Genomic DNA, 13,031 nt, shown 5'->3' on the forward strand with positions numbered 1-13,031 from the left:
GCCGCACCACCTTGCTTCGAAAGAAATACGACCGTGACAGTTGGCATCAGAGTTAAAGTTGTTTGAGCACAGTTGGTCTTTCAACCACGTTGGTTCAGGTTCACGTTGGTTTTATCCTCAAGTTCTTCCCCTAGTTTCCATTAGTTCACGCAAACAATGGCAAGAGGAGCTGCAAGTACCACGGACCAACCCGCTCCAAACACACCACCACCACGTACAAACAAGGAACGCATTGAGGTATTAGAAGAGAAGGTAGCCATGCTATCTGGTCTCGTTGATGGTATTGCGCAATTAGATGGCTGCCAGAACACGTTTGAAAAAGAATCCGTGACCTTCAGAGCTAGAGTAGATGACCTCGAGGAAGATGCCCGAGGAAACCTAACCAACTTACAAGAACAGATTACGAAGCTCACTACGAAGGTAGGTCTCCTGGTTTGAGCCGTCGCTAATGATCGGCCTACCAGTAATGATGCTTCTCCCTCGTGGTTGCGAGTCCCCGAGCCACGCACCTTCGATGGTGTTCGCGATGCGAAAGAGCTCAAGAATTTCCTATTCGACATGGAGCAGTACTTCCGCGCAGCTTGTCCGAATTCAGAAGAGGTAAAAGTAACAACTGCTTCTATGTATCTTGCAGGTGACGCTAAACTATGGTGACGAACTAAGTACACCGAGATGGAATGTAGCCAATGTTCCATCGATAAATGGGAAGACCTCAAAAAAGAGTTGAAGTCACTAGTTTCTCCCAGAGAACATAGAGTTCATTGCCTGTAGAAAGTTGAGGCAACTCCAACAAACAGGCACAGTGCACAAGTATGTCAAGCAGTTTTCCGCCTTGATGCTTGATATCCGTGACATGTCAGAAAAAGACAAGTTGTTCTCATTCCAAGAAGGACTCAAGCCTTGGGTTCAAACAAAACTCCAACGGCAACGTGTGCAAGATCTCGTGTCTACAATTGCAGCAGCCGAGCGGTTGACTGATTATACTCCCGTGGGAGAGAGCCAACAGGATGTATACCCTCAATCGAAGGGTTACTCGTAGCAACATGAGCACACAAAGAAGTTCTCGAATGGTAAGAATGGAGGGCACAGACAAAGTTCTAGTCAAGGATCCTCACAGAACTCCTCTTCTTCACAGAGCAGAAGTACCTCGCCAGTCAAGCGTCGTCACAAGCATGCATGCGTTTTGTGTGGTGGGCCTCACAAGACATTTAAGTACCCACAACGAGCCAAACTAACTGCACTATTAGCCTCCCAGAGTGACCCTAGTCACGAGAGTACAAGTGGATGAGATGATGAAAATTCTCCTCACATGGGAGCCTTGTATCTTTTGAATGCAATGAAGCAGACATCTGAGACTCAGAATAGCCGTCAACAGAAGGGTCTTATGTATGTCGATATTGAAGTTGGTAGCAAGACCACCCAGGCAATGGTTGATACAGGAGCTACATACAGCTTCATTACCCCTGCAGAGGCGAAGTGTCTCAATATCCGGTTCTATAAGGGTTCAAGCCGTATGAAAGCTGTAAACTCCCAAGCCACTCTTACCTAAGGTTCGGCCAAGTCAGTGTCCGTCAAGATAGGTACATGGAAGGGTAAACTTGATTTACTCGCAGTTCCGTTCGATGAGTTCAGAGTTGTCATCGGGATGGATTTCATGCGACAGAACAGGGTTGTACCGATGCCATTCGCCAACACCTTGGGCATGCTAGGTGAATGTCCAAGCTTCGTTCCCGTCTTCACAGGCAAGGAAGAGGGAAAGTTGATTTCAGTCATTCAGTTGAAGAAAGGGTTGAAGAAAGGTAAGCAACCGTACATTGCTTCCTTGAGAGTTGAATCCGAAGAACAGGACCATAGTTCAACTCCCACACAAGTTACACGGGTTTTAGTAGAAGTTGATGATGTGATAGCAAATGAGCTTCCGAAGACACTACAGCCACGTAGGTCAATAGATCATCAGAATGAATTGCTACCTGTTGCCACACCTCTTACAGAGAGGCCTTTCGGGATGAATCCTCCAAGACTAGCTGAGTTGAGCAAACAACAGTATGGGTCTTTGCGACGTTGTGTCGATCATCGAGCATCGAAGAAGATCACCATCAAGAACAGGTATCCTATCCAACCGGTTGCTGACTTGTTTGATAAACTTGGGACAACCAAGTGCTCTTCAAGAGTGGGTTTGAGATCAGGTTACTGTCAAATTCAAGTTGCAGATGAAGCCCCTCAGTTACTTCGTCAAAGTGTCAACAAGAATTGGGATGTACCCCAGAGTATTGTCAGCGTCAGAGATTCAAGAGTCACAGGGAAGTTATGGGATGGACCGTGCAGATTACTTGGATTCTAGCTTGACTTTCCAACCAGTGGATATCGTCAATCAAATTGGCCAACGGAGAGATTCAGTTCTGCATTGGAGTATTTCAGGTATCTTGCCAATGCCAACCATGAGAATCGGGCGAATTTGTTCAATTCCAACTTTCAGAAGAACTCTTCTTCCAACAAGAGTACTTTTGAACTTATCACAGGCCGACAGTGTTTAACTTCTAACACTATTGTTTCAGGCTACAGGAGACACAATCCAAGGACGTACAGGTTTGCTAAACTCTGGTTACCGTACAGGTTACGCAACATCTACTCTGTCATCCATGCAAGAAGTCTCAAACCGTACCATGCAGATCCAGGAGATCCTGCGCGCAGCATTCCAACACATACATCTTCTCATTCAACTATTTAGCCAGAGCGTGTTGTCGACAAAGTTCTCGAAGACGTCGATTCAGCAGCAATTCAATCCAGCAATAATAGCAGCAGCACGTGGAGTACTTCGTCACACAGGAGAACATGCCAGAATTTGAAGCTACACAAGAGAGTGCAGAGAACCTACAACCGTTCAAGCAGAAGATTGAAGAGTTTGCCAGGTCAATGCGACGAGGACATCTACAGAATAGGTGGGGGAGTCTGTGACGGCCATAACATCTGTCACCTAGAGTTAGGTGTAAGTTCGCCCCGGAGCTACTCGGGAACACCCATGTAACAGTATGTAAGGCTCAATATGAAGCCATTTCAACCCCCATGCCAGGGCATATCTGTTAGCTTAGTAGCATTTCTGTAACAAGGGAGTATGACCGGCATCCACTTTTGATGTTTCCTTCTGGAAACCTAGGAAAGGAAAGTTATACACCTTGTAGGAAGGGTGTCTAGTGCTTCCCAATCCCCGACCTACACCCACGTTGACTGAAGCCCTCAAGCCCAGCTCCGTGGAAGTCCCGCATGTCATAAAATCATCTATTGTTTTGTAACGCACCTTTATGTTTTTGTAATGCGTTACCTCGTGTAATCAATATTATATCAACAAAGTTGCCTCCGGGCTTTGCCTCGTTTACTTGTTTGCTAGTTCCGTTTGTGGTGTACGATCATTTTTACAGGCTTGCAAGTGGATGACCCCTTGCGCCACACAACCTCGCTTCGAAAGAAATACGGCCATGACACACTAGCACCAGAACACAGAGATGCAATCAATGGAGAAATAGAAAAACTATTGCGCGCAAAATATATCAGAAAAGTCCAATACCCAAGTGGGATGGCTAACATCGTTGTTGTGCCGAAGAAGAACGGCAAAATTTGGGTGTGCATAGACTTCACAAGTATAAATAAGGCATGTCCAAAAGACTGCTTTCCTCTACCACGAATCTATCAACTGGTAAATGCGACATCATAATATGACCTATTATCCTTTATCGATGGTTACTCGAGGTACAATTAGATCATGATGCATCCAGATGATCAGGAGAAAATCTCCTTTATCATAGATCGGTGAACATTCTGCTACAGAGTCATGCCTTTCAGACTTAAAATGTAAGGGCAACTTATCAACTTCTAATCACCAAAATCTTCAAAAAGCAAATAAGGAAGACAATGGAGGTGTATATTGACGACGCTCTCATTAAAAGTACGAAGAGACAAGACCATATCCGAGACCTTGAAGAAACCTTCGACATACTAAAGAAGTATAGGATGAAGTTGAATCCAACCAAATGTGCCTTGGAGGTTTCTTCAAGCAAATTCCTCAATTATCTGGTCACAACGAAAGGAATCGAAGCAAATTCGGATCAAATCAAGGTCACTAGTCAATATTCCATATATCCTCAACCATTTCCTCACAAGAACCTTAGATAAGTGTTGACCCCTCTTTCAATTACTTCAAAAGGATAAACATATGGATTGGGAGCAAGAATGTGAATAAACTTTTCAGAAGCTAAAATAGTACCTCGGGCAACCTCCAATTCTATCTAAACCATAGTTTGGAGATAAACTACACTTATACTTGGCAGCTTCAATAGAGGCCATTAATTCAATTCTAGTCAAGACTGAAGAAGGTACTCAAAAGCCAGTATACTTCACCAACAAAACCCTTCTCAATGTAGAAATCAAACACTCCAAAATGGAGAAGGTAGCATTATCATTGATCTATACAGCAAGAAAATTAAGACCGTACTTTCAAGCACACCCAATTGAGGTCATAACAGAATACCCACTTCAAGCCGTTCTCAGCAACTCCTACCTCTCAGGACGAATAGTGAAATGGTCCATCAAGCTTAGCAAATTCAAGGTGACCTTTTCTCAAAGGACCTCAATGAAGGGAGGCTACAGCCGAATTTCTTGTGGACTTCCCCGCAAATGTCTAGTCATTGTTGAAGAAGAAGCAATAGCAAAATTGCCTCTAGCTGAAAAAGTAATAATTCCAGAACCTTGGACCACCAAGGAAAAATGGAAACTACTAGTAGATGGAGCTTCTAACGACAAAGGCTCAGGGGAAGAAATTGTTATAATCACACCAAAGGGATTCAAATTGGAGAAAGTTATTTGATTCGGGTTCAAAGCTTCAAACAATGAAGCAGAATATGAAGTCATCTTAGGGCTCGAAATGACTTCTCATCTCAACATCATAGAACTGACGATCTATAGCAACTCAAAGCTAGTTGTGAAACACATCGACAAAGTCTATGAAGCCAAAGACAAACAAACGGTGGCTTATCTTAATCTTCTCAAGAAATGTATAAAGAAGATTAGAAAAGTGGAAGTTTTCCAGATGTCTAGGCTGGAAAATCATCATACTTGAGACAACTTGTCAAGGGACATCCATGTTTACTACCAAGAAAATCCAAGCATCATGCAGAAGGAGGTAGCAGCCATAGATTCACTTCCAATTACCAACCCAAGCTGGATCGATCCTCTTAAAGCCTTCCTCAAAGATGGAACTTTACCATAGGAAAAAGAATAACCAAGTACAAAATAAGTCATTACACCCTCGTCAATAGTGACTTGTACAAAAGATCATTCGGATGACCATACTTGCGGTGCCAACAAGAAGAAGAAGCAAAAAAACTCTTGAAAGAAATTCAGGAAAAAGAATGTGGCAACCATTCGGGTGAACGATCGCTCACTCTCAAAGCCATCACTCAAGGGTACTTTTGGCCCTTCATGCAAAGGGATGCCTTACAATACATCAGATGGTGCAACCAGTGCCAACTACATGCCCCAGCAATCCATCAACCAGCCGAGGAGATGCGAGCACTGAAAATTCCATGGCCCTTCGCTCAATGGGGTCCCAATATAATAGGTCATCTACCTACCGCTCCTAGACAAAAATGGTTTCTTCTAGTGGCGACAAACTACTTTACAAAATGGGTGGAAGCAAAACCTTAGAAGACATTCAAGAATTAAAAGTGAAAAACTTCATGTGGAACAATATCATCATTCGATTTGGGGTTCCAAAGGTCATTATCACTGATAATGGGAAACAATTCGAAGGACAGACAAATCCATGACTTTTACAAAAAGCCTAGACATACATCAATTCTTCTCTACCCCACACAACCCTCAAGGAAATGGGCAAGTAGAAGCTACTAACAAGTCTCTGATCAACAACCTCAAGAAGAGATAGAGAAATGCAAAAGGAATATGGGTTTAAGAGCTCCCTGGAGTTTTATGGGCTTATAGGACTGCTCCTAGGAAAGCCATTAGAATCTCCTTATGCCCTAGCATTTGGATTCGAAGCAGTCATGCCAACTGAGTTGGATCTTCCAACTACAAGGAGCCTAATCATGATCCCAGGGGAGAATGACGACCTTTAAATCAAGAAGCTTGATCTCACTGAAGAAAAAAGAGAAGAAGCAATGGTCAAACTTACAGCGTACCAACGACAACTCAAGAGAGCTTATGATTAAAAGGTCCAACGAAGAACCTTCAAGCCTAGAGACTTGGTCTTAAGGAAGGTGTTTGAGAACACAAAAGAACTCAACAGCGGAAAGCTAGGGGCAAAATGGGAAAGACCATATATCGTAGATAAAGAGGGAACAACAGGGGTCTATTACTTAAAAACCCCAAGTGTGATGTAATTCAGCATCCATAGAACACATCAAATTTGCGAAAGTATTATCAATAACATGTAACCACTTATCAAGTTATAAAGAGTTTATTTTTACCAAGTTGATTGGTATTAAATCCCAAGTCGAAGAGTCGGCACGGTGACAAGCCTATGACTATGAGCCCATACTCACCAAAGGAGCTCGTGTTTCCTTATTATGAGTTCTCGCTCACTCAAAAGGCCCGTGCTTCCCTATCAAAGAGCCCATGCTTCCTAATTACGAGCTCTCGCTCACTCAAGAAGCTCACTTCACCTCAAAAAGCCTTCACTCTCAAAAAAAGCTTGCGCTTCACCTTAAAGAGCCCTCACTCCCAAAAGAAGCTCGAGCTTCACCTCAAAGAGCCCTAGCTCTCAAAAGAAGCCATCACTTCACCAACAAGAAAGAAGCCCTTGCTTCTCAACTAAAGAACACTCGCTCTCCAAGAAGCCCCAACTTGAACAATAATAAGGAAACCCTTGCTATCAACTAAAGAGTCTACGCTCTCTAAGAAGCCCTTGCTTCATCAATAAAGGAGCCCTCGCTTCACAAACATTCCACACAAAAAAAAGTACAAACACAAAGAGTTAATAGCTCAAAGAATCAAACTGTCAAAGTACTCAAATATAAAAGTCTAAAAAGACATGCAAGCCTAAAAGATGATGTTCAAGAAGAATCCTCAGTGTCTTAAGTCCTGGGGGCAGCAACAACAATAACCATGCACTTTGGATCAATGACACAAACGACAGAAACAGAATAAGCTGCTAAAGTCTTCTTTACCTCTTCTCCTTCCTCCTCAGCTCCTTGGGAAACTATGGTGTTCCCATCCTCGTCCAATCCTAGCTCAAACAGAACTTGAGCTCTTTCTTCATCACAAGTTTTGTGCACTTGCTCCTCAAGTTGCTTGCACATACTCTCATAACTCATCTTTGCCTCATCTTTCTCTGCCTTAAGGCAAGACAATTGTTTCTTAAGAGAAGCATTGTAAATCTTCTCGTTCTTCAGATCACGGATAGCAACTTGGTAGATATTGTTCAAAGACGTCCATGACTGCTCAGAACGAATCTTTTAAAAATGAAGTATGGTTACTTCTCCTTCAGCAGCTATCAAACAATCAATAAGTGTGATCATGTGGTAAGAAGTTACCAAAGATAAAAGATAAGTTACGAGAATATCAAAAGGATAGAAAAAGGTTCAAAGGAAAAGGTTTACTACAAGAAGGTGAGAGAAAGAGGCATTCATTAGAGAAGTCGAATCAAGCTGGCTAATAGTCTCGTCATCCTTGATCAAGTAAGAAGACTCAAGGATAAATTTGGTAACATAAGGATCCTCAAAAGCCGATTGATCTTCCTTAATCAAACCATCTACAAAAGGACCATTACATTTCCAAAGTGGTCGAGATCGAGAGGAGCGAGGACTAGAAGAAGTATCACCAACATCATCTGCCTGAGGAGCAGGCTCTTTTGAAGTGGAGAGCGGAGAGTCCAAAAGTATTAAGGGAGAAAGATTCACCAGAGGATCAGAAGTAGCCTTGGGATCTTACTTTGGTCATTTATCCTTCCTCTATTTAGAAGGATTGTTCTTCCTCTTAAGTGGAGGACGAGAAGAAAGTCCAATGATAGGTAAAACAAGCAAGCCATTCGACATACTGTCCTCGGCACAAGAAGTTTGATCGTTTCTTGAATTCTATACTAATGTAGCTCTAGTTGACTTGTAGACTGGAAGAGCAATAAGAACAGTAAAGTGAGGAACCTAGAGGCAAGGTGAAGGAGAAATGAGTGTCTTAAAGCTTCTCAGGAAGAAATAAAGACTAAAAACCCGATCGACAAGTAGGCGACGCTTTGGACTATGCTCTGGTATACCTAAGGAAACATTCCCTGCAAAATGAAAGTTCCCCACAACATTTTTTTTTTTTTTTTTTTGATAGGCAAAAGGGTAATATCAGGAAGCTGATTGTACAGAAGGGTAATATCAAACAAGGAACACGTCAAAGCAATAGACGAATAACCAGGATAGAAGATAAAACAAAATTGATTGAGATGATTTGGGTATTATACATCGAAGACCCCTGATTGAACCAATAGAGTGATTTAGTGAAGCTTGAAGGCTCTTCGGAATGAGAGGAAGACCAAAACAGACATGGATTGACTTAGTAAGACATACGCTCTAACCAAAGATATGGTAATGATTGATAGTTCAGGTCCTAGAAAATAATTCAGGTAATGCTTTACCAACCTATTCCAAGAAACCCCCATTTCCCTCGTCTCACCAATTCCTTATTGAAACCTGTGCCCTTTGACAACGTCCATATCAATCAGATGCAACTGTGCAAATTGTGCTCATATGAATACTATAATATTAATAACTGCATTGTCACTATCATTATAACAATAAATAAATAAATAAATAACATTGCAATATCAAGGCAAGAAGTGCATTCATCTAATTATGGATGTTGGAAGAAAATTAAGCAAAAAGTAACAACCAATGGCGTATCCTTGAAATTACTTCCCCCAATATAACTACTCATAAGGGCAGCAGCTATCTTCCAACTATCTTGACCTAGTGATCGCATAGGCACCATTAAATATGCCACTACTGTTCCAATTATTGTCGCAACTGCACCAGAATAGAGGAATAAATAAGTACAAAGACTTCTGCTATTGATAAGTTAAATAAGTAGAAAGATGACTAATAACTTAATATATATGTAACAAATTCAGGTAGAAAGAAAAGTAAACTGAATGCACCAGTTCTTTCTTGCAGACAGTTTTTCACATGTCGCCCGACACGTTGATCAAAAAATCCATTGTGAATAAAAAGTGATTTTCATTTTAACATCTATTAGCTTTTTCTACATGCATTATTTGATAAAACATGCAAAGTGAATATTGACATTTTGACAATTACCATGAGAAAGAAAGATACAAGTGAGTCCTAGTTGAGGATGCAGACTGAACTCAAATTAAAAGAGCTAAATCCCAGGCCTATGCAAATACCAATGTTTTAATTACAATTAGATATTGAAAGTTAATTGCTTTTAAGCTCCACAGGTTCTGAAATCTTATCCACGTAAGAATGTCATTTTCGTGGCAATCTTCTATATATCTCCAAATATGTATACGACTGGCTTAGAAAAGAGGTAGTGAACAAGCATAAACCAATATTCAAAGGTTCTATATTTAAGGCTCTAGGTATAAGAAAACATATAAAAGGTTTGCCCAATCCTTTTATTGGAAAGAGATGAAGCAAGACAGCAAAAATTTTATTACAAAGCATGACTTTTGCCAACAAAATAAGTATGAAACTTAAAGCCCACCAGGTCTACTGCGGCCCCTTCTTATATCTGAACGAGTGTGGACCAAGATTTATATCGATTTTATTGATGGTCCCCCCAATTCACATGGCAGAAGCGTCATATTGTTCATCATTGGCAGGCTTGCAAAATATGTTCATTTCATTCCTATGGCGCACCCCTACATGGCCACATCAATCTCCTAGGCCTTCATTGATAATATGTTTAAATTTCACAAGCTAGTTAGATTTTCACTTTTAGTGACAGAGATCTTGTCTTCACCAGCACATTTGGGGAGGAAATATGTAAGCTGCAAGGAACACAAATGGAGATGAGCACAGACTTTCATCCTTAGATAGATGGCCAAACAAAGGTTGTGCACTGCTGTCTTGAGGCCTATTTGTGTTGTTTTACCGGTGATGGACCAAAACAATGAACCCAATGGTGGTACAATACCAACTACGACAGAACTACCAAGGCTTCACCATATGAATTGGTGTATGATTAAGCAACACTCTCAAATAAGAATGTATACAGATGGATCTTCAGTGCATCAAGTTTATTTGGAACTCAAGGACCGCGATAGTACTCTCTAAACTCAAAAAGAAAATCAAAAAATGGGCGCTTGAGCGAATGAAAATCCAAGCCAATAAAATTTGAACCAACCTTGAATTTCAAATTGGGGATTGGGTTTATCTTCATCTACCTCCTTACCTCAACCTTTAATCGCTTTGCAATGCTCACTAAAGTTATTCATTGATTCTATGGGCCTTACATAATCAACAAAATCAAACCAATTGCTTACCAACTAGAATTACTCGTCAAATCCAAGATCCACCCTACCTTCCATGTGTCCTTAAAATAAAAAAAAAATCAGGTGATCATTTTACAGGCCCAACCTCATGCTAATATCGATCAACACACTATTAAAGTAAGGAGAATGTTATGCACCCAGTCCTATCCCACTCCGTCAAGCAATTACTTTCTAATTTTAAATAAGTCAGTAGATAAGATAAGAACCCATTCAAATTTGAATTCAAAAGTTCTCAAAATAGATTCGATCCTAAGAATGAGGAGAAGATTATATATTGGTGGTGAAGCAGGGGTGCGTGGTGGTCCACCCTCAAATATTGCCATTCTTCTTTTTCTTTGCATTTCCTTCTTTAAGTTTATTTTCTTCTCACAATTGCATCAGATTATCTAAATTATCAATTAATTACAATTCAAAATACAGGAATCATGTTTCATGGAGAAATGTGTAGCAAATTTTCATTACCATAATGACATTATAATTTTCATAAAATATCATATCAATCAAACTCAAATACAAAGCTTCAACAACAAATTAAGAGTTGCAATGTGCATAAGTTTGACCTGATCCAAGCAAGAAAGCCAAGAGTAATGTCCCAGTCGAATGTATAACACGACGCAAATCTGCTTTAAATAAGAGCAATGGAACAGATATGGGAAGCAGATACTCCATAACTACTGAATAGGCGGGAGCTTCGTTAGAGATAATCCCAAGATTACTGGCAACAAGACCTGACAGAGTGCTCACCACTGCTCCAGTCACTGTGCTCCCGATCTTGGTCGTCTCTGACCTTCAATCCCAAGAAAAAATAATAAAAATTAGACAATGTATCAAAAATTTTGAACGGTTAGAAGGACAGAAGGCATAATTTATATCAATTTAGAGGGAAATTACCAGATACCGAAGGCGGCGGTGGCGAAGAGAGCTGTCCATGTGCCCCATTGATCGTGAGGAGAAATGAGAGGATAATTCAATTGAGCTCTAGGGTTTGAAGATCGATTTGAGTTACAGTTTTTAGGGAAGAGGATTTTGTTGTGGAGAAATGGTGTGTGAGTGAGTGAAAAGTTAGTTGAAGTAGTTAAGACCGTTGGGAGGTTGAATGTTGAGGTTCTGAAGGTCGGTAATGGCGAGAGAGAGAGAGATGTGTACAGACAGGACAATGGCATAGACATTACTGGCGAAATCATTACTCTGGATACAATGCAGTCCACACTCCAGAGAAAGAGATTATACTTTGTTTGTACCAAACCAACTCTTGTGCGTAACGATAAATACGAGAATCTGTAGGGATGTACTTTCGGGTTCGGTTCGGATTTTGTTCCAAAGGTAAGACTCAAAATCAAATCGAACCGAAAATTCCGGATTCAGTTATGTTAAAACGAATTTTTTTTAATAAATCACTATATACCTGATTTAAACTAATTTTAATAAAACATTATATACATTATTCACAATAATTTATATTATTTATTTTATATATTTTAAAATATACTATTACCATAAAATAGTTATGGGAATGGTTCGTCGTTCAGAATTTAAAATAGACGTGAAGTCAGAGAAACTCAACTGTACGATGAGAGCAGATCCAACGGTCCATCCATCTCGTGGGTACAACTGGAAACCACAAAGCACGTGCTTTGGTGGAACTTCTGGTTTATTCATAGGCACCTCTCTCCTCACAAATCGATTTTATTACTCAATTTACTCTGTTTCTCTTTTACGAACACTCGGCCCACAAACCTTATGTCTTCTTCGTCGCCATTAACGAACCACCACAATTCTCTCTCTCTCTTAATTTTCGTAATTACATGCGTGACAAAATTCCTATTAAGCGTTCCAATGTATTAAAGCCTTCAATTTTTCTAGAAACAAAAAAATATCAAAAAAAATCTATAAATAATATAAATTTTAAATAAATTAATCAAATATATGAAAAAGAATGATAAATGTGTTCAAGAGATCTTCTTTCTATGATTTTTAAGATACTAGACAATTAATATACGTTCTCCATGAAGCAAAATATCTTCTTTGATCATTTGAAAATCTTTATCACTTGTTTACATATCATATTTTGTGTTATATACTTCAATTCAATAATATATATTATTAACGTGGAATTGTTCCACAATCGTTCAACCCAACAAGTGATAAGAGCTTCAGATAGGCTTTTTAATAAGGGAAGAGGATTGAAGCCAACCCTTACATCCTCGATCCAAAAAAAAAAATTTTTTTTTACATAATCTTGTGTATTCTACCAATCAATCTAATTGAGCAATAATCTATCAGAGAGTTGAATATTTTATCTTTGGAACCAGAGTTGTAAAAATGGAATTATGCTTTGAATCAATGAAAGACTTTCGCCAGAACACTTTGACCACCTTCATAACATTGCGCTTCAGATTTTTTACATGCAGTTAACATGTCTTGTTTGTAAAAAATATGTTGAAACTAATCTTCTTATGTTAATATTATCAATAGAAAATCCAAGTTGATTTTGTTTTCTTAACAACCATGGATTCTCTTCTTGTTT

The 13,031-nt window shown here is 39.9% G+C and overlaps 1 protein-coding gene across 3 annotated transcripts in view; it reads right to left on the bottom strand.

Moving 5' to 3' along the window:
- LOC147391216 (uncharacterized) overlaps positions 1-11,878 on the bottom strand; it is a 29,393-nt gene extending 17,515 nt beyond the window's left edge. The window contains exons 1-3 of one of the 3 annotated variants that reach the window (XM_086417406.1): positions 11,396-11,818; positions 11,065-11,291; positions 8,904-9,014 (exon numbers count right to left, since the gene is read on the bottom strand). In XM_086417406.1, coding sequence (XP_086273532.1) covers positions 8,904-9,014; positions 11,065-11,291; positions 11,396-11,688 — 631 coding nt within the window. In that variant the 5' untranslated portion in view covers positions 11,689-11,818. Of the gene's footprint in view, positions 1-8,903; positions 9,015-11,064; positions 11,292-11,395 lie in introns of all 3 variants that reach the window. The other 2 variants (XM_086417408.1, XM_086417407.1) reach the window with 2 other exon arrangements.
- Between the last annotated feature and the right edge of the window lie 1,153 nt (positions 11,879-13,031).

The sequence above is a fragment of the Akebia trifoliata genome, chromosome 11 (assembly GCF_017979445.1).
Source record: "Akebia trifoliata isolate Shusen 1 chromosome 11, ASM1797944v1, whole genome shotgun sequence".
Lineage (NCBI taxonomy): Eukaryota > Viridiplantae > Streptophyta > Magnoliopsida > Ranunculales > Lardizabalaceae > Akebia > Akebia trifoliata.